Source organism: Neodiprion pinetum, chromosome 2 (assembly GCF_021155775.2).
Source record: "Neodiprion pinetum isolate iyNeoPine1 chromosome 2, iyNeoPine1.2, whole genome shotgun sequence".
Lineage (NCBI taxonomy): Eukaryota > Metazoa > Arthropoda > Insecta > Hymenoptera > Diprionidae > Neodiprion > Neodiprion pinetum.
This window is the reverse complement of record NC_060233.1, coordinates 28,482,568-28,510,439: the sequence shown is the minus strand read 5'-3', so window position 1 is coordinate 28,510,439 and position 27,872 is coordinate 28,482,568. Positions and strand designations below refer to the sequence as shown.

At 35.0% G+C, this 27,872-nt stretch overlaps 2 protein-coding genes across 4 annotated transcripts in view; one reads left to right on the top strand and one right to left on the bottom strand.

Annotated features, from left to right (window-relative positions):
- Positions 1-27,872, bottom strand: part of LOC124213179 (Regulator of cullins 2) — a 50,729-nt gene that overhangs the window by 20,407 nt on the left and 2,450 nt on the right. The gene's annotated exons all lie outside the window — the stretch shown is intronic.
- LOC124213177 (facilitated trehalose transporter Tret1) lies at positions 173-26,262 on the top strand. 3 transcript variants are annotated; one of them, XM_046614178.2, is made up of 7 exons: positions 173-507; positions 10,262-10,720; positions 22,094-22,213; positions 23,592-23,715; positions 23,812-23,985; positions 24,164-24,543; positions 25,341-26,262. In XM_046614178.2, the coding sequence occupies exons 1-7, from the start codon at positions 439-441 to the stop codon at positions 25,920-25,922; spliced, it is 1,908 nt and encodes a 635-aa protein (XP_046470134.1). In that variant the 5' UTR covers positions 173-438; the 3' UTR covers positions 25,923-26,262. The 3 variants fall into 3 exon arrangements, with proteins under 3 accessions (XP_046470134.1, XP_046470135.1, XP_046470137.1); XM_046614179.2 differs by lacking the exons at positions 173-507; positions 10,262-10,720 and adding exons at positions 17,738-18,025; positions 21,820-21,860; XM_046614181.2 differs by lacking the exons at positions 173-507; positions 10,262-10,720 and adding an exon at positions 20,923-21,860.

Genomic DNA, 27,872 nt, shown 5'->3' with positions numbered 1-27,872 from the left:
GAAAACGAAGAAATAAATAGTTTAAAAAAAAGTGATTCACCGATCGTCGATAGAAGAGAAAGGAAAGAGTAAAAAACGATACGTAATATATCGCTTGAAGTGCGGGAATTTCATCTTTTCTACAAACGCGCCGCGTCCTGGCGACAGTTTCGTTTTTTTTTTTTTTTTTTTTTTTCTCTTCTTTCAATTCGTTACACGCTTTGCAACAACAAACAAGGATATACGTGAATAGAAAAAATCAACAATCATACACGCGCACTTCGTTTCAACTGTCACAACATAAACCACGTGTTTTTCAAACTCGTTCAAGAAGCCTGAACGCCGAAAGGAAAACGTCTCCAACTAACGGCGAACCAATCGTTGAGAAGAAAAGTATCACCTGAAAGCTGGTGGAGCGGATTCTAATCGACTAAAGCGGCTTCGACAAGGGTGGAAAAGATGTCGTCCTCCCAAAGGAGACAGATGCTTCAACCATGGCCGGTCTGCCTGATGTTCTCAAGCTCGAAGGTACGTTACAGCTCCTATTTTACACTTAAGTCGTAGGATCGTTATAACGTAAGGGCTTGAAAAACTAGCTCAACGATTTTACCTCGGAGGCAGAGTTGCGTTCAATCAAGCGATAAAAAAAAAGAAGATGCGAAAGACCGAGAATATAGGTGTTCTATATTCGGTTTGAAAAAAAAAAAAAAAAAAAAAAAAAAAAAAAAAAAAAAAAAAAAAAAAAAAGACCGAGCGACGGATCGATCCTGATGAATCATCATCGTCGTTGAGGTTGCGTAATTGGGTAAAACGCGTCGAAATTCGCGAAATTTCAAACCGTGAACGTTCTCCGGCGCGCAGAATTTCATATCGCGGTGCTACTTTAATGTTGGATTGCAACGTGAGCGAAACGAGCGGTCGCGTTCCGTTGACTGGAAAGTTCCACTGGCAACCGTCTCCGGCAAACCAACGGCTGAAACGACGAGGTCCAAGCACAAGTACGGATGCAGCAGACGCGAAATTATACGCCAAAAGTCACCCCGATGATAAATTTTTTACCGGTTGAACGATCTTCGATGGAATCGATTTCCGAGATTTTTTTTATTACATCCGTTGTCAATTTCTTCGATCACGCGATGAAATCCTTCTCTTTTCCTTCGACTTTTCCAACTGGAAACAAAAGCATGACGACAGCATCCGAAAGCTCGAATGGCGCGGCGATTGAAACATCCGAAAATCGTGTTTCTGTAACACACTTCGCGATTAATTAACCGGTGAAAATAAAAATAAAAATCGAATCTCTGACTCGTTTCGTGTTCCAGACCCTACTGTCACTCCAAAGAATAATTAATAACTTTGTTCTCGATGTGACGACGTAACCTAACCTAACCTAACCTAACCTTATAAACCGGCGTGATAAAAAAAATGGCGGGAATTATGACGTTATGATGGAATTATGAAAGCATACGTTAATTCCGATTCCTTCTTTTTCTCCTGGCGGTGTTCGTGCGTACTTTTTGTTTTTCGTCTTTCTCGAGTTATTCAATATCTAGGATCGGACACGTCATTTATCCGGCTAAACGTAAATGTATCGAGTGTTTTCGGTCCCACCGTTTCAAGTTTCACTCTTACTTCTGAGAAATGTAATCGACAGAATTCAAGCCAGACTTAAATTCGTTGCTCGGCAACGTTGTTTTGAAACAGACTGTACACGCGTCTCAGTATTCTTAAAATGCTTCGACTAATGGCAAACGTACACTGACAATGAGAGAGGGTTTTTGTAATTCGAACAATATTCAAACAGTTTTTTTAACGATACCTGTTTTACTCAACTTTTCTAGTTACCGTAAGAAATGAAATTTTTCTCAGTATAATGACGAAACAGCGGTCCAGGGATGCGACTGCCGGAAATTGATTGAACTGAATTCGACCAAAACAAAAAGTACTAGTACGAAAGTCAAAATTTTAATTATAAAAAGGTTGAACCGAGTTATAGCAACGATTTCCCAATTACTAAATATCCGACAAAACCCTTACACGACATATTCCAACCTTCTTCGTTAATTCTGGATCATCAACCGGGTTTCGCAATTTCGACTACATTCGCGTCGATTTGTTCATTACAGACAATTCTCTTGTTTAATTCTAAGCAGAAATTTCCTATCGGACTGTACGTCTGAGGATACATCCTTAACCGTATCGGATTGCGTGCATAGGTAGATGTATACCTATACACAGCATCTCCTGTAACTCTGACGAGACTGTAATTTTCTCTATTACTCGAGACTCGCAACTTTTCTCCACCGGCGTCGGCATATATCGCCAAAGTCCATCAGCGATGCAAACCCACACACGCAGTAAATATATACACGTACACACATACATATATATACGCAAACACCTTTCTAACGATTCGATGCGTGCATAAAAACTTGCCTGTCAACCTTATCTCCCGCTACATACATATATGTATATATATACACACATACAAATATATTCATGTGCGCATACACTGTTTCACGCATAATATGTTATTACAAATAAACTCGGTTTCGCATATTGATTTCCGTTGACATCACGCGAGATCCTGGCAAGGACGCGCAATGAAACGGGACGTAAAAAAGAGAAGGAGCAAAAAATCTTTGTAGCGGAATTCGCCGTATGATAAACAAAATATGCTAATTTCCGGAGGATTGAAGATGAGAGAAAAGACGTGATAAAATTTTATCGACTTTACTTTTACCGAAGAACATAAATATGAGTATGCTATTTAAATTGTCCAACTAAACAACAAAGATTTCTGTCTAGTTTTTTACTTTCAATTTTAATTTATTCCTTTTTTCTGTCTCTCTCTCTCTCTCTCTGTTCTTTTGGACAGACCTGCAACAAATCGTCAGACTCCGTTATCCTAAATATTTGTTCATTGTGTCATTTTATGTTTTGAATTTACGTAAGTACATTATCGTAAACAATCATCGATCATCGGGTTTTGGATGGTGACGGAACTCTGCAAATAAAAACTAAATCTCTTACTTGAATCGTAGTAATTTGCCTGGTCGGCCTACGCAGTTGAAATATCCCACATACATATGCAAATATATATACACGATATGTTCGTCTGGGTTTAAGGCAGGTTATGGATCGCTGCTATCCGCCATGCGCGAAGGCGTCGGTCTCTCTTTCAGAGACAGCAGATATTGCAGCTTCGATTCTACAGGTGATCTCGACGTCTCGGGGACGAGGATACATACATATATATATATATAAAGTAATCGTTACGCTCAAGTGCAGCAGCAGCATTGCGTCGCAATTTGTCGATAAAACCATGATCCCGTATCGTAGGTATTCCATGGATTCCAGGGGTTGTTTCAAGGTCGTCGCAATATCGCCGGTTGTTAGGCTGACCCCGTATAGGGGGGGTGGGGGATAACAATAAACCGATAAACCTTCTCTCCGTTGCTGCAGGTTAAATGTGAGCCGTATTGAGAGGATATCCTTCATGGAAATCGCGTTAGGCACGGTCCATAGTTTCTTATATTTTTATTTTTCTGTCATTTTCTCAATCCTCTCATCTTTTCTTGACTATATCCGTTCTCTTAACGTAACCGAAGGGAATACATGTACAGTTTACACGAGTAGAAAATTAAAATAAGTATCGTAGGTATATTTTGTTGAAAATTTTATACCAAAGATAAGGAATGGAATTTGTCTCAAAGCAAGAATCTTCGACCTTCGATGTCGCTGTTGCGCCGTTAATGCAATACGTGATAATTCGGAATTGCAGTAACGTTTTACGTCGTAACGAACAACTCGAACGCGTTGAGCAACGTGAATATATATTTACACTTTTATATAATGATAAAAATCATAATTACGGTGATAAGATTTACGGTGCACCGGTACGATTCCCGCAAAGTTGTTATCGGAAAATTACTTGGTCACGTGTAACGGAAGAGCGAGCGAGAGAGAGAGAGAGAGAGAAAGAGAGATAAAGAAAATAATGAACCAACGATCGAAACAAACAAGACTATGCGTACAACGTAAAAGGTGATCGATCTTGATCGTTTTACGCATGTCATGTGCGTATTTTTAGCACCGTAGAGAATTAGTTATACCTGGATGATAAAACGGGCGCCGAGAAATTGTTTCAAAACCGCATTACATATTCGGTAAACTAGCAGAATCGGAAAAGCAGTGCAGCCAATTTGAGACTCGAGCGGTAAAACGGGAATTAAAATAATTCTGATAATTTATAATAAAGCAAAGTTTAACGAAATTTGTTACCGAATTGCTGATTTTCGGTCAAGGATAATGAATTTTTTTTTTTGTCAAGTTATTCATAATTGCATCAATTTACAAAAAATATGTTAGAATAAGTTGAAAGAGAGAGAGAGAGAGAGAGAGAGAGAGGAAACAAATAATTTAAGCGATATTCACAACGAGATGAATTTCAAGATGTGATTACTATCCAGCCTTGGAGTATTATTGTTATTTTTTAACGCAAGCGAAAACTATAATAGATATTGAGTGGAAAATAAAAATCAGTTTTGCACGTGCAAGCAGATCGTGTATTTATTAAGTTTTACCGATTACTTCTTTTTTTTTTTTTTTAATTATTTTTCTAATACGATCGCTCGACAAACAGATTTGTCGTTACAACAACCAGGAAACGCAGAACCGATGACTATAAATAGACGAGATAGTTACTTGCACCATATTTTCTCGTAATTTCAACAATATTTAAACCCATGCTACAGCGATACCAGTTTTACTACGATTATCCGTCTATAAAAAATGAAATTTCACCAGTACAGTGTCTACGTATTCTTGTCCCGATATTTTTTAAACAAAACATTCTAATCCATGACCCGTCGACAGTCGATTCTTTCGACAAACATTTATTTGTGTCGATTGAAGATCTGTCGGTCTGAGAAAATGTTTGTTTAATTAAAGATGTAGTCAAAATCTTGATTGATCGAGCCAAGCCAACAGATGTTGAATTGGCGCGGATAAATATTCATTTCGCCGCTCGTAACTGCACATTTAATTAATTCAATACAAGTTTTCTCTCGTCGTTTTTCCGACCAACTTTTTACTCCGCCTGTAACAATTTAGTCATTCTGGCTGAAGCTTTATTGGAAGAAAAAAGCTCTCGAACGGTTCTCGTCTGACGTCCTCTGTAGTCTTACCGGCGTTGAAACATCTCGTGCGGTTCTATTTTAACTCCAAGTCAAATTCTCAGCCTACTCGCGAATTCTGTTCATTTTTACTCGTACAACTGTCAGGTGTTTATATAGTAAACAATAATGTATAAATACAATATTTTACGATCGCGACGAAAATTTTTAGGTTTCCTGCACTTCCACCTGCCTTTTTTTTTTTTTTTTCTTCGGATCTACGACGTTATAGAATTGTACACAATTTAACAGCATATGTTCGCCAGCTTTGCGATCAGTTAATTTGCAGGGTTATTTAAATGAATTGAGTATACACATCAAGGTAAACGTTGTATTCTGCAAACGTGAAACACAGCTATAATCTGCGATTAAATTAATTTCAGATTAGCGAACCGATGCCGGATGCATTCTAATTCCGTAAGATTGTAGGTGCTTGTTGATACTTATTTTTGAGCGGTATCGATTTCAATTCAAAGAACCTGTCTTAGATCATTCAAATTCACAGTCAAATTGATTTACTTTAAAATTTAAATCTGCGAACCGTTTCGAAGATACAACAAAATTATGCTTGTTAAGTCAATTCGGAAAGACGATGTGCGCACAGCAATTTAACCCGATGTTAACACCTACGATTAGCTTGTAGCTATTTGTTTTTGCAATCAGTTGTTTTACACGGTTCATTAATCGTTAGCTGAGGTGCATATTTATCAACGGTTACAATTTTTTTTTTAATTTTTTTTTTCCGGAACATCTAGATATGATCCATAATTTACGAACGATCGATAAATTCTTAATATATATAAAGAAGTATTTTTAACATACATCCATTTCGAAATATCTGAAATCTAATAATACGATACAATACCATACAATAATTTTGCTTCGTCGGAAAAAAAAAAAAAAAAAAACTGAAAAATGATAGAACAAATTCTTAAATATTTCAAATTGAGCATAGGCTGACATAAAAATTGCTTAATTTAATCCCGATCTACAGATTTTGAAAACCGTGTGCAAATATCGAAGAACAGTGTTCGAGCACACAGAAAATAAACTTTATACATATTTCTTTTCTAAGAGATTGAAGTTCGTAACGTTAATGTAACGTTTCATTTTTAGGAAGAATCATTATTCCGTAACTCTAGGATCGTCTCATGTTGACGAATCTATTTTTAATAATCAAAGTTTATCTCAGATCTTCGAAATTAAACTTCTTCAGCTTCGTTCTAAATTTAATAAAAATAAAATCAATAAAAAATAATAAATACGATACGAAAACCGCAGTGATCCGGTTTTTCACTCTCATACCTCGTCCTCTTTTTTTTTTTTTCTTTTACCTCTATTTTATTTCGTTACGCACAGTCACCTGACATTGCGGATTGACGAAATTAATCGATTATCGACGCTTTCGATGCACCTTCTGTAATACGATATGAAAATAAAGTAACTACGAATGTGTAAATAATATATATATATATGCGAATTACAAAGATTGTTGTTTTCGTGCCGAATGTATAAATAATACCGATCGTTCGAAAAAAAAAAAAAAAAAGAATAAAAGTGGCGCGAAGCGATGAAAATCGATAAAATAAAGCATTATAACGTAACTAATTATAGGAACTTGAACCGAAATATTCATATATTTTTTATAGTAGTACGTATGTTATTTTTTTTTTTTTTCATATATCCTCTTTCAATTTCTTTTTTTACATTTCAATCCTACGAACAGGTAAACTACGTTTACCTCGGTAGATTTTACTAGTATTAATGATACAAACTTGTGAAAACTTTTGAAATTGAATAAATAAAAATAATGTATGTCAGAATAATATTGTACGGAACATACGGATCGTTGTGCGAATAATATCGGTTTCAATGCAAAGTACCGGACAAAGTTCACGTTTCGCGATCATCTGAAAAAGAATTGAATTATAATATCGTGCAAGTGAGACACGGGTGGTGATAAAAATTATGTATATTAGAAGAATATTATAATAAAGTGCAATTCTTTTAGTTATCTACATAAATCCTTTTCTCTCTCTCTCTTTCCTATTCTCCGACTCTTCTAGATTTTTCGCCATTTTTCGCATATATGTATAGTCGACCTTGATTTCGAGGGCAAGGTCGGCATCGAGATCACAAGACTGTCACGCTGAAAATCGCGTAGAAATTGAACACGCATCCAGGGACGTATCTAGAATCTTATGAAATTTAAATTGATCTCATAAAATTCTTCAACAATTCTATTATTATATTCTCAATTCTATTTCAAACGAACGAATGAACTTGTAAACTTTTTCTCTCCGTCTCTCGCTCTCTCTCTCTCTTTTCAAGTTCAACTCTCACAGGGTTGAAATTATAAACGCACGACCGAATTATATATATACATCATTCACCGTAAAGTTATACAGAATGACAATGCATTTGAAACGTCAAACTTACATGCATATATGTATATGGAACAACTGTAGAATAATGAGAATGGTGATGATAAGAATAATGATCGGGCGCGAGAAGCAACTATTCTTGACAATGTTGATATATTGTGAACAAACATTATACGCTTATAATAATCTAATATCTGCAATAAAATCAGCTATTGTTGACTTATATAATTGGTCAAATTATGCGCCATAGTTGAATACAATAAATTATTGTGCGATAAGGAATAATGAATCGAATAGTAAAAAGATAAAATTCATAACGGAAGTACCCGAAATAGACGGTTTCTCATTACAATTTGCATTTATAGGCGGAATCAGACTTGAGAAATGTTGTTTATCACTATATATGTATCATATAGATATATAGGTCAAAAGATTCTTTTCCTTCTATTTGATTTAATATACGCAAGAATTATTTTCGATAGCAAAGAAGTTGAAAAAAAAAAAAACATCCGACCTTATGCACTTAAAAATTTCATGTTTAAAAAGTTTTGGAAAAAACAAGAAACACGTGCCGTTGTCATTATCTAGTTTTTATCATTTGCTTAGTCAATTACAAAGTAACTGAAAACTGAAGTTACATGCCGTCAAGATGACGAAATTTTGAATAGAGAATGAAAACGAAAGAAAATTACTAAAACGAAAGTAAGAATCGTTTGCTCGATAGACTTGGTAAAAATTTCAAAAACTTGTGATTTTATTTCTATGTAAAATGTGCGAGTGTCGCGTCAAAACGCGTATTCCGCGACAATACGCAAACGCCTGAAGTACCGCAACCGATGCGGCAGGAATTCGTGGCGGGAAAAGGCGATTAGGGGATTAAATTTTGCATGTCTTATTTTAGCCGATTAGTCGATCTCTTCTCGATTAATTATTACTGCGAGAAAAATCTACACGCGTGAATATGAGTGATCGAAAAACGAATTAAATGCCTAATTTTTATTTCTTTTTTTTCTTTTCCGTCCACCTTATAATAATTGTAGACAAAATATTCTCTCATTCCACCCTTATTCTCATAAGAGTACACGCGAATAATATTTAACTGAGCGTTAAACATATGATGACGTAATTTGTAAACAACATCGAACGTAGAAGCGCCGAGTCGCGATGTCTGGACTGTCCTCTTTTATCGTACATCGTTTCTCAAACAATACCTACTAATGAATTATATAAATAATAACAAAAAAAATTGATACATATTAACCGTCCAAGTGAAAAATCATTGCTGCCGACTTTTTTTCAGCTTTACAAATATTATTATTTTTATTTTTATTTTTACTTATTTATTTATTTATTTTTGTTCACAAGAGAAGAAAATTGGGACAGTAAAAATTCATCCGATGAATAAGTATTTTAAACGCACACGTATGTATACACACACACATATATATATATATATATATGTATACGTAGATGAATTCTGCGTTGGCGTATAAATTTGGTACACAATCAATGTCGTAGATAAAGAATCCGAAGGCAACGATGAACCAAATTCGAATCGAGAACGATATTTTTTCCCCGTTTTGCCCGTTACATAGAATTAACAATTTATTTGTACACACGCACACACACACACACACACACACACGTGGATTTTCACGGTGATGTGTGAGTTGTTTACGCGAGACGATACGAAGAACGCTTTGTAAAAGAATCCGAAGATTTATAACGTGCACAAATGTCCGAAGACGCACAGACGCACAGACACGCAGAGACATAGAAACACGGAGCGGCATCTCGACTTATCATCATTAGCATTATTGTGAAGAAAACGCGTAAGATCTCAAAGTTCGTCACTTAAGAGCAAAGGGTTATCTTCAGGGAGTAGCGCAAAGACGTATGTAGAGTTAAAGAAATCATTAAAAGTAAAATCGTTCCCAAGCCACAGACCGCGGACAGTGAGCGCTCATCGTCCTCGTGACGGGAGACAATTCGATTCCGATTGGTTAATTTTCACAAGTTTTATCCAATAAACTCGACCCACAATTTCACGATAAAACCGAGGGTGTTAATATAAATACAAGAATCGCGTATTCTCATTCATTTCCATTAACGAATCGCTTCCGTGCCTTGGTTTGTAATACCTTGTACGATACTGCCTCCGAACTTCAAATCGAAGGTGAAATAAAATTCTAATATATTACTAAAGGGAGGAAAATAAGGTGTGTTTGTGCGTGCGCGCGTGTGCGTCTGTGTTTGTACAGGGTGGCCAAAAATTGTTGCGAAGAAAAATTTCAAGACTTGTCCAGAATTTCCATAACCCGAAACAAAGTCTTCCCCGACAATTTCCCAGTTCCAGCAAGTTACTGAAACTTGAATCGTACGGCGTATCAACTATATACTCGGTTCAAATTGAATTCGAATAGAAGAAAAATATAACGTGCAAAAAAGTTAATTTAAGTCAATTCGTTTTCTTGACAAAACAAAAAAAAAAAAAATAATTCCCACGATAGAAAAGTGATATTTTCAGTTTTTTCCATGACCAAATTAACAATACCCTGACAATTCCTGGTTTTTCAGGTGTGTGGTCACCCAGTCGTATAAAATTTTTGCACAATTTAGTAATAAAAAAAAAAAAGAAGATATTATATATATATACATGTAAATACATCGAACTGCATATTTCGGAGACTTAATCGTGTTCGTTCTGATATATCGTTGCAGGACCGAAGTATCTTGCCGAAGCAGTACACGAAGGTACCGACGATCGCCAGATCGGCGACAAACGATTCCAACATCGTTTACGACTGCGCTTCGAATTCAACCCTCGCAACGAACGCGAGTCCGTTCAACAGTCAGCTAACATTGTCGGTCGACAAGAAGGGGAAAAAGCCGGGGGGTGGTAATTACTACGCCGATAATTTGCTCAGCAATCATAACGGATTGAAAAAGTCCGAGACATACGATCTTCCGACGAAGGGCTGCGGCAAGGACGAAGAGGGCGAGTACAAGCTTCAGCTCGATCCGCTGCTGCAGTACCATCAACACCAGATACAAAGCGACACCGAAAAGATGTTTCACTCCCAGGAGTTTCAGGTCAAAATGACCGCCGGTCCTCCCTTCAAGACCTACTTCCAGGCTGAGGTTCCAGCCAAAGGACACAGGACGCGATACCTTGCCCAGGTGAGTTCAAATTCGTTTATTACGATAGGATTTTTTCAGGACATTTTCAATACCGCGGAACGCGGAGATATTTGTGAAAAGAGGGTGAAAAATAATGTCCAGGGTGCGTTTCCATACGGTGAAAAGATCGATTTTTACACTGTCGTTATTTGTTATTATTCGTGTTTCAACCAGTCCGGATCGAAAGACTTAACGCTACGCGAATCGATAGAAAAATCGTATAGGCATGTTTTTTTTTTTTTTTTTTTTATTTACGGTAATCGTTTCTATAATCGGTAAAATATAGTTTTGGACAGAAAATGAAAATACGTTTCGAAACTGTGAACGGAAGATCTACGGGAAGAAAGAAAGAATTGTTGGGACGAGGTTGAAGTCCGAATTTGAAACGTTCCGAATTATTTGGCGGTGAAACTTGAAGTAAAGAAATCTGACTTTGAAGAAACGACAAAGTTTCGAATGATCGAAAACCCGACTGCTCAAAGTTCCAAAATCCAAGATTCTAAAAATTCAAGTTTCGATAGAGTAACATTTCGTAAACTGAAATGTATAAAAAATCAGAATGACCAGGATTCCGAACATAAAAATATTGAAAATCCAAAACAAAGAATGATCAAAGTGGTGAAATTTCACTAAAACCAGAAATTCACAAGAACTGATAATCTTCGATCATTCGGAATTTCGATGTTTCGTCGAAGTTTGATTTCCTTACTTTAAGTTTCGCCACGAAAAAAATCGGAATTTTGGCTTAAATTGTTGATTTTATCAAGTACGAAGATCAAATACGGTGAAAGAAATTTTTTGTTTAATCAAATAAACTTCTTTTCACTTGAAAACAGGAATTATCGTTCGGACCAATTCTTTGTTAGATTAAATAACACTTCTTTGAATTGATAAAAAATTTCTTTCGCCATATTCGATCGTTACGAAAAACAAGTCGCTGAATTATAGTGATAATCATTTTCTATATTAAGTATGAAATTTTCAGAATTAAATTTGATTATCATCATGCAGTTAGAACACGTGTTTTCTGACCCAAAAACTGTTTTGAATCGAAATTTTTGTCGAATAGACATACATATACTATAATTATAAGTTTTAGAGTCACTGTATTAGTTTATAAAGAACACAAAGTGTTGCACTAATTATGATCCACCCAGTAATTGAAATATAACATTAGCATCACTACGTAAATAATGAAACGTGAAATACGGACAAAAGGAAAACCTAATTTTATCGGACGGCGACGATGAACTAAAGACCGTTCAAACAAGTACCAAAGAAAATAAAAAAAAAAAAAAAAACTCAACTCAGTTCTTTTTTTCCATCTCACATATAACAAATATACGCATATTGTACATGCAAATTATTCTGCCGATAGATTTTAATGAAAATTAAAAGTTTCAGCTACAATAATATCGTGGGAACAAGAGTAGAAAAAAACGGCAAGATAGGGAAAAAAAGAAAAAAAAAAAAAAAAAAAAAGAATAGAAAAATCGAGACGCGTCGTCACGAGTCAGTCAATAATTCAGGGGCTTGGCAATTAGCATTTTTAGTACGCCGCGTCGTCATGGGCGAGGAAATTATTTTGAAAAGACCGTTATTACAAACACGCTGAGTAATTTTTTTTCTGTATGTTGTAAAAAATGTTGTTCGTTGTTTTTTTTTCCCTTCTTTTTTTTTAACGCAATTCGAACGCAAGCGAGGCTGTACAACCCATTATATCATAGGTAGGCAAATCGTCATTCGAGGTCGTGAGATATTCGTTTTCTACATCTTTCGTCTCTTCCCTCTCAAATTTTTTTTCAAACATACATTATATATTTATACCGTACTCGTAACCACGGGTCAGCTTTTTGAAGTAAAAATTTCCATTAGACTGAAGAATTTATAACACCATTTTTTCTTTTCAAAAATATTTCAACAAATCAAGATTTTTGAAAGAATTATACACAAATTTAATTATCATCCCTTTTTCATTCTTCCATACGTACTGAAAATGTGCGGATATACTTGAAAATGTTTTGTCTATGAAACGAAAAATAAAAACAATTTATTCTTTAGATCTTCACACACGCATGACTCAAAAAGTCGGGAAAACGTGTTTTTGTTTTTTTTTTTTTTTTCGTACTGACTTGCAAAATTTCGAAAAATCATCAAGATGCGAATTAGCAATTTTTCCTCAACATGCATCGGTAACGATTGTAAAATAACGTTAATAACTTCATCCTCATGTATATATATTTTTTTTTCCAGTAAGTATTTTAAATGTAAAAAATGAATTTTTTATTCGTGTATCATGTATGAGATACAGTAAATATATGCGTGAGAGTAATAAATACGTAACGTATCGTGTGCGCAAAGAAAATAATAATCGGTGAACGGGGTCTTGTCTAATTGAAAGAACAATACGTCCATGTCTCTCTCGTTCCCTTTGTTTTTGCTCTCTCTCTCTCTCTCTCTCTCTCTCTCTCTCTCTTCGCATTTTACCTCTTTCAAGCCTGCTGCACGCCTCACGCAAGCCTATGCATAATTATTATTGCCTGCGATATCGTTCTTCTAACCACATTGCGTGTACAGGCTTTGAAACCGGGAGGTTTCATTGTTGTTTAAAACTGTGAAAACAAAGACGAAGGACGGAATCGTATCTAACGAGAATAAATAATATCCAGAAAAACTAGAGCGGAAAAAAAAAAAAAATAAAAAAAATTATCGGTGCAGGACTGAGTAAATATTGATTATTGATACATAATTAGAAGACAAAAGAAAAACAAAGAAAAAAAATATAGTCAGCCCCCTGCGCCTGGATCTATTATCATTTATTTATCAAAAATTTGTTAATTTTATACGTAAACAATATTTGTTTACACCAAAGACTGGAATTCAACGATAATTGATGTCATACAATTTATTCAATTAATTTGTTATTACCGTTGGAATCGAGAATTGAGAAAAAATTTAACATCCGAAGAGCTTTAATTTATAATTCAATAGCTCTTGCACGGCTATTGCAGTGGTAAAAATGCCGGACAGACCGATTAACCGTTCATAATTTACAGTTGGCAAGTAGTAGCGGGCCGGTTTGATCAGACGCGAGTCAAACGATACGCCAGTTAAATCTTTCTCGGTAAAAAGGAAAAAAAAAAAGGGTACGAAAAACCATTTCGTTTATTTCAGTTGCATTCGAAAATTTGAATAAATTTCGGGCAAGCAACGGTCTAATATAATTATTTATCATACGTATACGAAAAAGCGTAAGATTTAACGAAAAATTAAGATGCAGTAGAGAGAGAAAAAGTTGATTAAAATGCATTTTTAATTCGTTCATACGTTCTATGCCGACACCGCCAGGTTTTGACGTGACAATTTTTTATTTTGTTGAAACTTTTCCACGTAATATAAAAAAAAAAAAAAAAAAAACTCAATAAACCGACAGTTATTCTATTGTATATTGAACTCACGCAACTTTTTTCGAGTTATTAATATTCGAACATTTTTATATCCACTTTTATGTAATTTTTGAATTTTTTTTTTTATCCTTACTTTTTGTTACAATCATTTTGGGATCGTTGGTTTTTTAGTTTTTCCTCTCATCACTTGGAGAAAACTTTGTACTCACTGAAATCTGGGTCAATCGTTTGAAAAGTTTTAAAAACTATTAAACAAAAATATATATATATATATAAATAACTCAAAAGCAGTTGCACGATACAATGAAGAACAAAAAAAAAAAATGGAACTTTCAGAGGGTTTAAAGGTTTAAAAAAAAAACCAGATTAAAAATGGTGTAAATATTCTGGCACGAATAATTGAAGACCCGGAGGACATGGAACTCGTGCCATCTAAAATCGGCCTCGATGCATGCTTGAATAAGGCTCGTGCACGATCAAGGACTTCGTGAAACTCGCCATGGCTAAAGCCAAACTTGACCTGTTGCATTGTGAAACTGACTCATCGCGAATTTAGGGCAGCCATTGACTAACAGCTTAAGTTAGAAGGGGGCTCACCTTACTTCCCGTAAGGTCAGCGAGATATTTGGCATTACGCGATAATCGGCATAACGATGAGGAACGAGATGCCGAGATTAACGGAGGCAAAAGTACGAGAATCCAGGCTGAAAAGCAGCAAAATAATACGAGGCTGAAGTTAGTAACGTTAGCGAACATCGGAACGTTAAAAAAAAAAAAAAAAAAAATTACTATTTTGCACCTTTAGAATAGAACTCAAGAAGTTGAATTGACAAAATGTTTGTCAATTTGTTTGTACTTTATCAACAGTTTCGTAAATTTCAGGTAATCCTCCAAAGATGAAAATTAATAATTTTTTCTAAACATGCATCGTTGCAATAACGTTACAAACTTTGGCCTGATAAAATTTTTACGCCGGAATCGACGTTGAGAGAAGACTTGGGACAGACCAAGTCGTTGAATCATGAAAGAAAAACTTGCACTTACCAATTTCGGATGGAGAAATTTTCAAGCGAACATCTGAGAGTGCAAAAACTTGTACATTTCCGTAATTCCCATAAACGAATAATTATGCAACGCAATTGCTGCATAACGCATTGCGTGAAAATATTCCTCGAACGGTGTAAAATCGTATCAATTTAATTAAATCTTTGGTAATTGTTTGGAAGAAATAAAAAGAAGATTAAAAATTCGGCGAATGAAAATGGGGAAAAATGATCCAGAGTTAGCGAATTGCCGGTCACTGAGAAAAATTTTCACTGACTTGTACGGTTACAATCACAAATAAACAATTCTCCCGTTGTTGGGATTCGATTACAATAGAAAATGAAATCGCGAAACAGAGACGGCGCCTCCGAATTGTACATATCGCATAATTTGGCAAGTCGCGAATCTCGGACGAAGTTTGTTTGTTCAGTCGTGAACAGCATCTGCATGAATTGATCGTATAAGCTATATTGATTCTCTATCCGCGTCATCGTAGATTTCTATGTGCGCCTGTAAATATAAGTGAGACGAAGCAGCAGCTCACGTGTCACGTACGTCATACGAACGATGGAATATTTGTAAGTAAACATAGCGGAACGTGTTCGCTGTTAAAAATTATTGTCAATTTACTACGCATTTACTGTGTAAAAGAATTGTCAACCGACGAAATCAGGTTGCAAATCTACGTATTCGGTGTAGCGACGTAAATTATGATGGATTTGCCTTAAATTTATAAGAAAAACACAAAAAAGTAATTTCAATTTACTAAATTATCTATAGATAAATTTATTGTACTCGTAAAGCGAATGTAATAAATAAACTAAGAGTGATCGATTCATCGATTAATCGAGTCCAAAAAAATAATCGAACACGAATCGATTGAATTGGCGAAAATTAATCGATTGATCGATTATTTCTTATCTTTTTGAAACAGTGAACTTGAAACCAAAATTTTGTAAATTTCGTCATGTAGTCTTAATAGCGAAAAACTTTTTTGATAATTTATAGTTTCGTTGAAAATATTTTTCAATTTGATGTAAAAATATTCATTTGTCTTTCACTCGTTATATCAAATAATTACTTGGTAAGTAATAAAACGACAATAATTCATACTTTAATCGCTTAAATTGATATTTTATCGCGTCGTTCATGGGAGTAAAAAAGCAAAAACCGATTGTGAGGAAAAATAATCGATTTGATCAAAAGTCCATTATTTTTCGCCACTCTTAATACGAACGATGGAAATATTTTTAAGTAAATACATAGGAACGTGTGTATGATTGTAATGCGTGAGAGGCTCGACCCGTACGTTTTTGGGGGCCACGTATTACTTGAACTAAACGGTGCCAGTCGCCGAATGATCGCTTGCTTATACGACTCACGCATGCAACACGTACGGGAAAAAAAGCCTGCAAGGCAAAGCGAACCAATGCCGAAAGGTGTAATCCGACTTTTTGAGTAGTTGTCAATTTTAATACGGCCCGAGGCGGTCAGAGCGCTGGAAATAGAAGCCTACAGCTATTAGCTTAGAAGCGGAGAGGCGAGGGAAAAAAACATTTTTTTTAGTTCACCAAAGAAACGAAAAATGAGATAAACACTACCTTGTAAACCTTGCACTTACACCGTGCAAAAACAGAACAAACAACCCGTTTTCGCTCACCGTTCAAAATGTATGTGAAAGAAAAGGAAAGGAAAGGAAAGGAAATAAAAAAAAAAAAAAAAAACCACAGTTTTATTTTTTGCAAAATATTCAAACCGTATACGTAATAACGTCGCCTCTCAGTTTCGTACGTGACTTTATTTGCAATATTAACCATACGTGTTAAGTACCTCATGAGTAAAACGTAAAAAGTAATATTAGAAAAGTAAAGTAAATACGATAATTCATTTGATTTGATTTATTGCTCGATTGGCTAAACACTCGTTTTACCATACACGGTAAATAAAATAAAACCGAGAAAATTTTATAATTAGTACAACAAAAAACGAACGCAACGATTTTCAGAATACCAAAAAGAAAAAAAAAGAAAATTTCAACTACAAACCGACGATGGGGATTCTCAAATTTTCACCATATTTTTTGAAAAAAATTTTGTCGTTGTTTTTTGTTTTTGTATTCATTTTTACTCTATATTCATATTTCTCGCTATTTTCACCGGTTTTAAGAGCACGCGGATTTTTTTTTCTCGATATATCGACATGTATATATATATATATATAATGTATAACAGTTTTGCACCATAAGCGATACTGATAAAAAAAAAAAAAATAATCAATTATGCCCGAAGCACTGTTATAAGGTACATGTACATATGCAAATTATTGTATGCGATTGGTTCCTAGTTTTTTTTTCTTTTTTTTTTTTTCATGTGCTTCGGTCCCGCGGGTTTTTTCTACGTTTCTTCCCCACCCGCGCGAAAGGAAGCGATATTTCGCCCCTCCCGATTTCTTATAGGTATACCTGAGCTGCTTCGAGTACTTTTCTTTTTTTTTATTATTACCTCTCTTGTTTTTTGTTTTAATCGATGGCCGATAAATATATACGAAAGACGACAGCGTTGTTTGACTAGTTGGTCGAGCTTATTGGTTCGAGTTATCGAACTTTTGATTTATCGAATTTATAGAGTGACTTCAACTGCAGGACTTGACAATTTGCGATATAATAATTATATAAAACAATGTCTGTGTTCTCATGAATAATAAATAATAATATTTTGAGAAAATTACAAACTTGTAAAAAAAAAAAACACACACACAACAAAAATCGAATATTCCATCATGACGTTTTATCGTGAGAAGAATTGCAGTGTTGATAATAAATCCAAAGTATTGTACGCAGGGAAAAGTTACAACGGTGAAAAAAAATATATATCATACAATAATTTCATATCATTTTAAATATACTCGTATACGATATCATGTAACATGCATCGAATTTTTTATCGTGTAAATTGAAAAAAAAAAAACATACGGGTATAATTGTATTGGAAAAAACTTTGTGTTTTTGATTTTGTTTTTCGTTAAAATCCAATGTTTTTTCCCATATACGTGTATACGTGTGTATGTATATTGCAATATGCGTGGATTATACGTGTTTTTCTTCTCAAGTTTGTGCATAATAATAACAATATCACGTGAATAAAATATATAGAATTTATATCATATAAGTTGAATGAAAATTTTGCCAGAATAACTGATAATATTATTGCCGATTGACAAGACATCGAGTTTTGTATTTTCAAGTGCAGTTCTTACGTCTTACGTACTTTCACCTATACGTTCGGTGTTTGAATTTACATTAAATACGAGTTCGACGAATTTAAAATATTAGTACAAGGCTGGTGTAACGGTGTCAATTATTTGTTATAATAATTACTTGGAATGGAAATAACTGTAGAAACAATCACGACGACAGCTGGGGTTCGGGAAATTGTCAAATCGCGTAAAATTTTTTCCGTAATTAGTGTGATAAATGGATCGCGAGACGATTCAAAAAATTGTACCAATCAACGGCAATGACACTGCTGTTATTTATGAATTTTATATTTATTTTTTTTTTTTGCTATTCAAAATAAATAGTTACATTTTTGAAAATTTATCGTACCGTAAACAGCGTGTAACATTTTTCACCGAAGTTAAAAGTGCAGATGGCGTTCCAATCGCAATGTCTCAAGAAAAGAAAGGAACACGTTCTTGAAATTTATTTTATTAACATATATTATTACCATTTAAAATGCCCATTGGCAAACATATCGCAATATTTTCAGAATCATATGCGAACCTCGACATTTTTTGAACTCGGTAATGAGGCAGAAAACGATCTTTAAATTAATTCTCAAACTTCGGTACACCTCAAAGTACACACATACGTATGTTAAATTTTTTCTGGATCGCGGTCACTTTGAAGAAAATATTGGCCGTTACTTAGAAAGAAATGGAAAAAAAAAATTTAGAAAATTACATATTCCATCCCCAAGATCGTGATACGGTTGCATAATATGTTGCAGGTACATTTAACATGTACATTATACAGATATACACACATACGTGTAAACAGCTGGCAGTTTACCTTGAATCGCGATTGTTCTTGTGAAGTTCTTCTTCCTTCAACGATAATTCCTAATCACGCACGTTATATAGGTGTACTAAATTACACGCATCACATGACTAGGCGATAATAAAGGATAGAAGAAAATATATTAAGTATATGAAGATAAATGGGAAAAATAAAAAAAAAATGGCCCTAATCATGTAGGTTTTTAGTCACGTTTATTTGACTTTCTTTATTACCCCATTATATACTTCGTTTAATTATCACCATTGGTATGATAATTCACTATTTTCTCTCTCTCTCTCTCTCTCTCTCTCCCTCTTTCTTTCTCATTTTCTTTCAACGAACGCATCTTATTACTATCCAAAAACCGGTTACGACTGTAATACAGAAGCAAAGGAAGAAGTGTTGAGAAAAAAAAAAAAAAGAAAACTTGATAAAACGAGCCCCCCATTTGCGCACACATGTAGTCTCTCCCTGTGACGAGACCTGCGTATTGTGTACACATTTCGCAGGTGGGTCAATTAATATATCCTCAAATTAGCCTATTGTAAATTTATAGACATGCGTGAATATACGTTTGCGTGTGTACGATTTTGTCTGCAAATGGCAGTGAACGCATGCATAAAAGATACGCCTGCATATGCATAAGCGAGTGTGTGAAATACACTTGAATAAGGTCTGCAGTAAGCGTGAATAAAAATGTGCTGGTGTTTGAATGGAGCGAGCAGCGAGACGCGCATCTGCTAATTGTCGCAAATGGAAGAAAAATAAATAAAATAACAAAAAAAAAAACACAGAAAAAAAGTTTTCAAAACGACGAAAAATATCATCAACTTATGGCAGATATATGATCTACGTATTTTACATGGCCTGTTCCAACAATTCTCATTTAGCAGTTCGATGGAAAATATTTGAATCGCATGATTCTAAACTCAAGTATTATACTACGATACGAAATACAGGCGACGATTTCTACGATCTGCAACTTTATCGATAATCAGAAAAAAAGAGAGAGAGAGAGAAAACCATTTTCTAGATAACGCATAGTGGTAATTTAAACTTTGTTTAATTATTTTTTCGAACCAGATATGCGACTTGCAGGGAAAAGAATTCAACAATTGGATCGTTTAACGTGAATAAAAAGTTCAAGTACAACTTTACCAAAACAATATATCGAATTTTTCTTCGGTGAAGTTTTCACCCTTAAAGAATTTCCGCTCGTCAATGAAAGAAAAGAATACAGGAAAATTTTCTTCTTCCCTTTGAAAAGAAATAAATAGATTCGACAGATTATTTCGATTTTTCGCGTGCATTCTTTTTTTTTAGGGATTATCCAGTAGTAAAAATATCTATGTACCGTTGTTTTTTCTTTTGAATTTTGTAAATTCATAAAATTTGTACCCTATAGGAAACTTTTCCACCGCCAGGGATAATTTTTCACGTTTAATCGGCTGAGTAAAAGTTTCCGAGGGGAAAAAAAATGAATGAAAAAAAAAAAAAAATTAGTTGAATTTATTCAATGGTCATCCCTCTTTTGAATTCGACTCTACAGAAATTTAGCCTTACCGAAAAATGGAGAAAAAAAAAAAAATTAATTCACTCTCTGTGCCGAATCCTGCAAGCTATACGATTTCTTTGTTTGACCAAAGGTGAATTTTTTTTTTTTTTTTACCTAAAAATCCCTACCTCGCACCTCATCAACTTTCCAAAATTTATCAAACCATTGTAAACGAGATATACACTGACTTTGAAAAGGCAACTCCTTGAAGGTAATCTTAAAATTGTCCAATAATGATTTAATTTTTTTTTTCACCCGACGTATCGTTACGTCAACGTTACTCTAGCTTCAGCCTCGTCACTCTATACGTAAAATCCATTGCGTATCTGCGTACATAGATGCATATTCATAAACACATAGGTAAAACTTACACGAAAGTATACCTATTTACTAATTATATACCGTTTTGCACACTCGTTTCGTATTATTATAATGTATAACTGAGAGCTCAAGCGCAGGCGCTTTTCGCCAAACAGACACATGCAAAGGAATATTCAATGGGTATGCAACGTTGTGTAGGTAAAGGGTGGCCAAGGGGTGGGGGGGAACACTTGCGGCCCCCATCGAGAATCCTATATAAGAGTACCGAGACCGGCTCGACACCGTGTCAATGTGTTTTTTATCATTCAACGGGGCCGAAGTCCTTTTTTCTGCACGTGAATATATTTGTCGGTATTTTTCGTCCGCACGGTAGATGAAGGAGACGAAATAGAAGTGCGCCGATAATTATACGAACGAGTTTTGATTTTTGTTTTTTCCATTCGAATTCGGTGGTGGACGTCCTTAATGACAGTTGAAAATTTTCAATTTACTTTCGATATATTTTCCGACTCCGTTACTGCGATATTTTTAAATTATTTAACCATCGGTTGATACTCCTTTCATTACGGATATTCAGTTTCTTTCAACTACCCTTCGGAAAATAAACTCCTTTCCTGCGAACGGTTTAAATAAAAACGTACACGCGGCGATAAACGATCTTCGATTTTCACTATGAAGCTTCTAATACGAGCGGATACTCACATTAACATTGAAGTTCCAGGAAACGCACCCAAGGCAATATGGACAATATCACAGGTAAAATCGTAACACGAATCGAACAATTTAACAATTTAACAATTAAACTAAAACAATGTGAAAAGAAAAACAGTGACGAGATATAGAACGAGGTGGTGTTTTTTATTTTATTTCATTTTATTTTTTTCAATTTTTTCTCGATCGATATCTTATTCTCATTCGCAACAATTTACCGACTCATTGATTTGTACTCATGTTTTGCTTTTCGTTTTGCCTTTATCGCAAATTTTCAGGTCATCGCAGCTCTTTCGGTATCCCTCGGTTCGATGGTCGTTGGTTTCTCAAGTTCGTACACATCACCGGCTTTGGAATCAATGAAGAACGACACTACGCTAGGAGTGACAGAGCAAGTGGTAATAATCTTAATTATTCTTAACAAGATTGAAAAAGAAAAAGAAAATCCCGCGTACCCAAATTCATTTCTCACACGCAAATATACCGCAAGCGATGCGCGATCAAAAATAAAAATATTCCATCCTTGAATAATTTTTTTCGATCGTCTAATAAATTGGAATAATCCGTGATCGTTTGATTTGGACCGTGGTGATTGTGTCGAATCGAGACATATATTTCTGTTTATAATTCCTTAAAGATAAGAAAAAGTGTCGAAAATGAGGGATGAAATTTCACGGTCAATTTTACACACGTAACTTTACTGCAACCATGTCAGCAATACCATGTGCGAAGAACGCGTGATATATATTTCATGTTGCCTCTTGTTGTAATAATGAATTATTATTGATATTATATGACATATATATATAATCGCAACGTATCATCGAGAGATATTGTACATACCTACCAACATTGAATTGATTAGATGATATTGAAACGGCGGGGCTCGTCGGAAGTCTTAAATTAAAGAATAATAAGAGAAACGCAATCGATTGTTAAAAATTTAACCCTGATTCTTGTACGTCATCGGCGCGTGTCAAAGGGGCTCGATTTGTCACGTATCTACGTAACTTACTTGGCGCGCCGTTTCATTGGCCAATAATATAATTACTCGACAATTGATACTGTGGTATAAATGAACGATCAGCGTGAATTCTCCGTCATAATATGATATACACATATACACATATTAATCACATAGATATCTGCTCGGAAATTTCTGACACGTGGTAGATTTTTGTGGAAATAATTTTTGGTAATCGGTTTTAGGGTTCTGATGTAAAGTTGAAAATTTTTAAATTGATTTTCATTTCTTATAATTTTAACTTGTGAGAAATCGACTTGACCTTGAGTGATTAAAAAAATTTCTTTCGTTTATACCCTCGAACGGAGATGAACTTGTACATGTACGTATAAGTATATAACATTACTGGTCGGTCATTAAATCGAAATAGATTGCGGGGGAGGAATTTTTATAGTTGGGAAAAATCTTGTCGCTCGATCAGTCGCCATACGGTTATAGACGCCTCGAGTTGCTTGCGTAGTTTGTGCGACAATTATAACGAAAGAAGAAATTGATTCGTTTGATACATTCTTGAGGTTTCACCGCGGCCGAGTTTTCTACATAGATTTACACGTGCCGGAATACCTATCAATATGACGGCACCGAGAATCTCAGGCCTCGAAAAAGATCTATTCTTGAACCGCAAATACGTATGACATACGAAGTAAAATCTTTCACGCTAAATACTTCCACATAATGTAAACGAAATCGGCGTATCCAATTTTTTCGTTCAATTTTTTCCCCAAACCAAAACCTCTCGTTTGTCATTTCAGGGTTCCTGGATCGGTAGTGTTATGCCTCTGAGTGCGCTTTTCGGTGGAATGGCGGGCGGACCGATGATCGAATACTTGGGCAGAAGAAACACGATTCTTACAACCGGATTGCCGTTTATCGGATGTAAGAGAATATTAAAAATAAACATTTATTTCATACCAAAAATTGATCAAAGCCCGACGTAATATTTACACAATTAACATTCTTTCCCCCAAACAGCTTATCTGCTGATCGCCCTTGCGATAAACGTTGAGATGATACTCTGCGGTCGTGTTTTGGGAGGATTTTGCGTCGGTATAGCTTCGCTCGCGCTTCCCGTTTATCTCGGTGAAACAATCCAACCGGAAGTAAGAGGTAGCCTTGGACTGATGCCGACGGCTTTGGGAAATATCGGTAAGTGTTGATTTCCGTCTGAACGCGTCTAGTTTGCGCCCAAGTCTGATCCAACTCTAAGCCAATTCTGATCCAACTCCGACCCAACTCTGTCCCAAACCTGACCCAATTCTGATCCAACTTTGACCCAATACTGATCCAACTTTGACCCAATACTGATTCGACTCTTCTTCCGCAGGAATCCTGTTGTGCTACGTCAGCGGTATGTATTTAGACTGGTCGGACCTCGCGATACTGGGCGCGCTACTTCCGGTTCCGTTCATCGTTCTGATGTTCGTCATACCGGAAACACCACGTTGGCACATCGCTAGGGGAAACAAGGAAAACGCGCGTAAATCGCTGCAATGGCTTAGAGGAAAAAAGACGGATGTTTCCGAGGAGTTGAGCGCCATTGAGAAGGCCCACGCCGAGAGTGAGAGGAACGCCTCGAGGGGTGCATTCAGAGAGTTGTTCAAGAAGTCCTACACCAAGCCACTGCTCATTTCCCTCGGACTTATGGCCTTCCAACAGTTGTCCGGTATCAATGCCGTCATTTTCTACACCGTAACGATATTCAAGGTGAGCGATCCTAATCGTCGATCGACTGATTTAAGTTCGTCCTTGTTATTTCGAAAACTCTGATCAAATTCTCCCCCAGAGGATTGACTGATTGATCCTCGGTGCTTTCTAAAATTGACCATATCGAATTATCAATTAAACGCAAGAGTTTCATTGGTATTCTGCCATTCGGTGTCGCGAATTTTACTGCAGTATTGGAACGTTGTAACATTGCGAGAGATTGTTTGTTCCGATGAAATACGTACGCGGATATTTTTATCTCAGGATATGAAGAATTTCGACCGAAGATTACCGATTTTGATCGTGTCTAAAGGTTTGTCAAGATTTCAATCGAGTCGCGGATTTCCAAAAACTTATAACCAGCAATACTACGATTCCGCTGAGGATAATTCAAAGATTTCATTGCAGGACTTTCATCAGTCTCAACATTCAGATTTTCACCGTAGAAATTACTTTTAACGCTGAATAATTGAAAAATTCGTTAATTTTCCCTTATTTCCTAGTTACCCGTATACCCACGCAATCGAACTAGTCATCCAAAAATTTGTTCAAACTTCACAAAGTAGTATAATACATAAAACTGTACAATGTCTTCTCAGAAATTTTCTCGCATACGATGTATACGGTAAAAAAATGGTCAAAATTTCATCTTACAAAGACGCAGTACAATATACGTACAATCAAAAAAATACCAATACCAAGAATTACCAATTTCCAAAGTATCCTATAAATTTTATAAATAACCGCAACCAGATAATACAGTGTTAAATAAAATCTTGTATAACATAATTTTTCAGGATGCCGGAAGTACGATCGACGAGAACGTTTGCACGACAATCGTAGGAGTTGTGAATTTCCTGTCAACGTTCATGGCTACCGTGCTTATCGACCGACTGGGTAGAAAAATCCTGCTGTACATAAGCAGCATATCGATGATGGTGACTCTGTTCACCCTCGGGGTGTTCTTCTACGTTAAACACCTGAAAATCGACGTGACGGCTGTCGGCTGGCTACCGTTGACGAGTTTCGTGATATACGTGATCGGATTCTCCCTCGGATTCGGTCCGATCCCGTGGCTAATGATGGGTGAAATATTGCCGGCAAAAATTCGCGGATCGGCCGCAAGTGTCGTTACGGCGTTCAACTGGACCTGCACATTTATAGTGACGAAAACGTTCAACGACATAATAGCCCTGATCGGTGCGTACGGCACCTTCTGGTTATTCGGATTGATAACGCTTATGGGTCTTATATTCGTATTCGTATTCGTTCCGGAAACGCGTGGAAGATCGTTGGAGGAAATTGAAATGAGGCTTACCGGACCGGTGAGAAGAATGAGCGCGGTTGCGAACATAAAACCGTTGCCGACCGCTTGCTAACGAAATTCATTCGCGATCGGCTGATTTAACCCGCAACCCATTTTACTTCAAATACATTTTATCTTTTATAGAAATTCATTTTCTCATCAATGCACGGATATATTCGACAACATATATTTTAATAAGTCCAAAGAATTTACATAGTTTATTATTCCATACAACGGCACTTCAATTTATTCATTTAAACATCGTTGCACGGACGTTATAGATACCCGTATATTACGCAATATCATTTATACGCGAAGAATGGAAGAAAACGAAGATGAAAGATCAAACGCCGAGATAGATAAAGGGAGAGACGCGTTATTTTGCGATGCCTTTTTCCGAGGTAAACGAAAAGACAAGAATTAACGAAAGAAAAAACAAAACAAATGGTTCCTCAAATTTACGAAGCGTGCTATATATAATATTTTTACCCGTGTATAATATTTAGTTTATACGCGGTATATTGTATAGGTATATAATAATAATAATAATAATAATAATAATAATAATAATAATAATAATAATAATAATAATAATAATAATAATAATAATAATAATAATAATATAGTGTGCATGTGTACGTACATTGTAGTTATGTGCGTATAAGAATTAGTGTACAAATATACTATATGTATATATGTACAATAGTTGCAACAGTGTGAATATACTTTGTGGGTGTACTTTTTTTTTTCTTATTTAGTTCTATATTATACGCTCGGTGTTGCTGATATAAATTCATATTGAACGTAAAAAATTGAAGAAGAAACAAAATGGAAATAACGGAAAGTGCACAAAGAATGTTGTGGAAAAATTATAACGTATTTCTTTTGGTTGAAATTATTTTCATCTTCGAATCAATATCACGGTGTTATAAAGATATAAAGAACTAATGAAAGTACAAACGCCGATAAAAATGCGTATGTATGTGTATGTATATGCGACACACGTTCGCAGGACATAAAAGAAAGGGAAAAGACCGGGACATGAGAAAAGTAAAGTAATGAAGTTAGGAAAAAAAAAAAGAAAAAAAAAAAGAAAAGGAAACTTGACACAGAATCATTTTACAGCAATATTTTAAACGAAATATAACGCGTTATGCGTATGTACACACACTTATATTCAATATGTAATGTGTATTCGTGAATATAGGTATATAGCGTCGGTGTTGACTAGATTCATAATTTTTCTCATGTATAATTATCGTCGTCGTTTTATGATGATCTCAAAAAAATTTCTAAAAAAAAAAACAGACATTCCTATATACTACATTCCTATATACTTGCACAGTCTCTACCTCAGAATGCAAAGGATTAAAAAAAAGCTATATATGTATATAAATATGTATGTAAATAATCGTCGATTATGATGATGATGATGATAATGATAAAAACAAAATAACAATATTCCATGGAAATACGACGTAACGGTGCCTAAATCCTAATGATACGTAGTTAGTTGTAAAGATAAATAAATATATATATATATATATATATATATATATATATATATATATATATTATATTATATATATTATAGGTCCAGAAATAAGATATTCGTGTTTAATTTATGAAAACAGAAATTTATATTTCTATAATGTAATGTATTCTTCTGTAGATGATATTTTTTAATTGACTTTGTGTTTTCAAAATTCAATCTATTATTATTATTGTTATTATTTAGTAAACTTCGATAAGACGCTAGGGAAAATTTCAAAGCGAAGAATTGATTAAAAGGAGAATTATTATGTTTAGATTTTGTATATAATATTATGGAAAAAGGAAAATAAGACATTTTTTTGTCCGTATTATCGTTCTCAATGTTTATCTAAACAATATAAACAATATACGATGAAATTTTCTTCAGTATAGAAAAGTGACTAATATTGTATGTTACCCGTAGGTTAATATTATAATTTATAATATCACATGTATGTATGTATTATTATACATGCACACGTGCTAATTA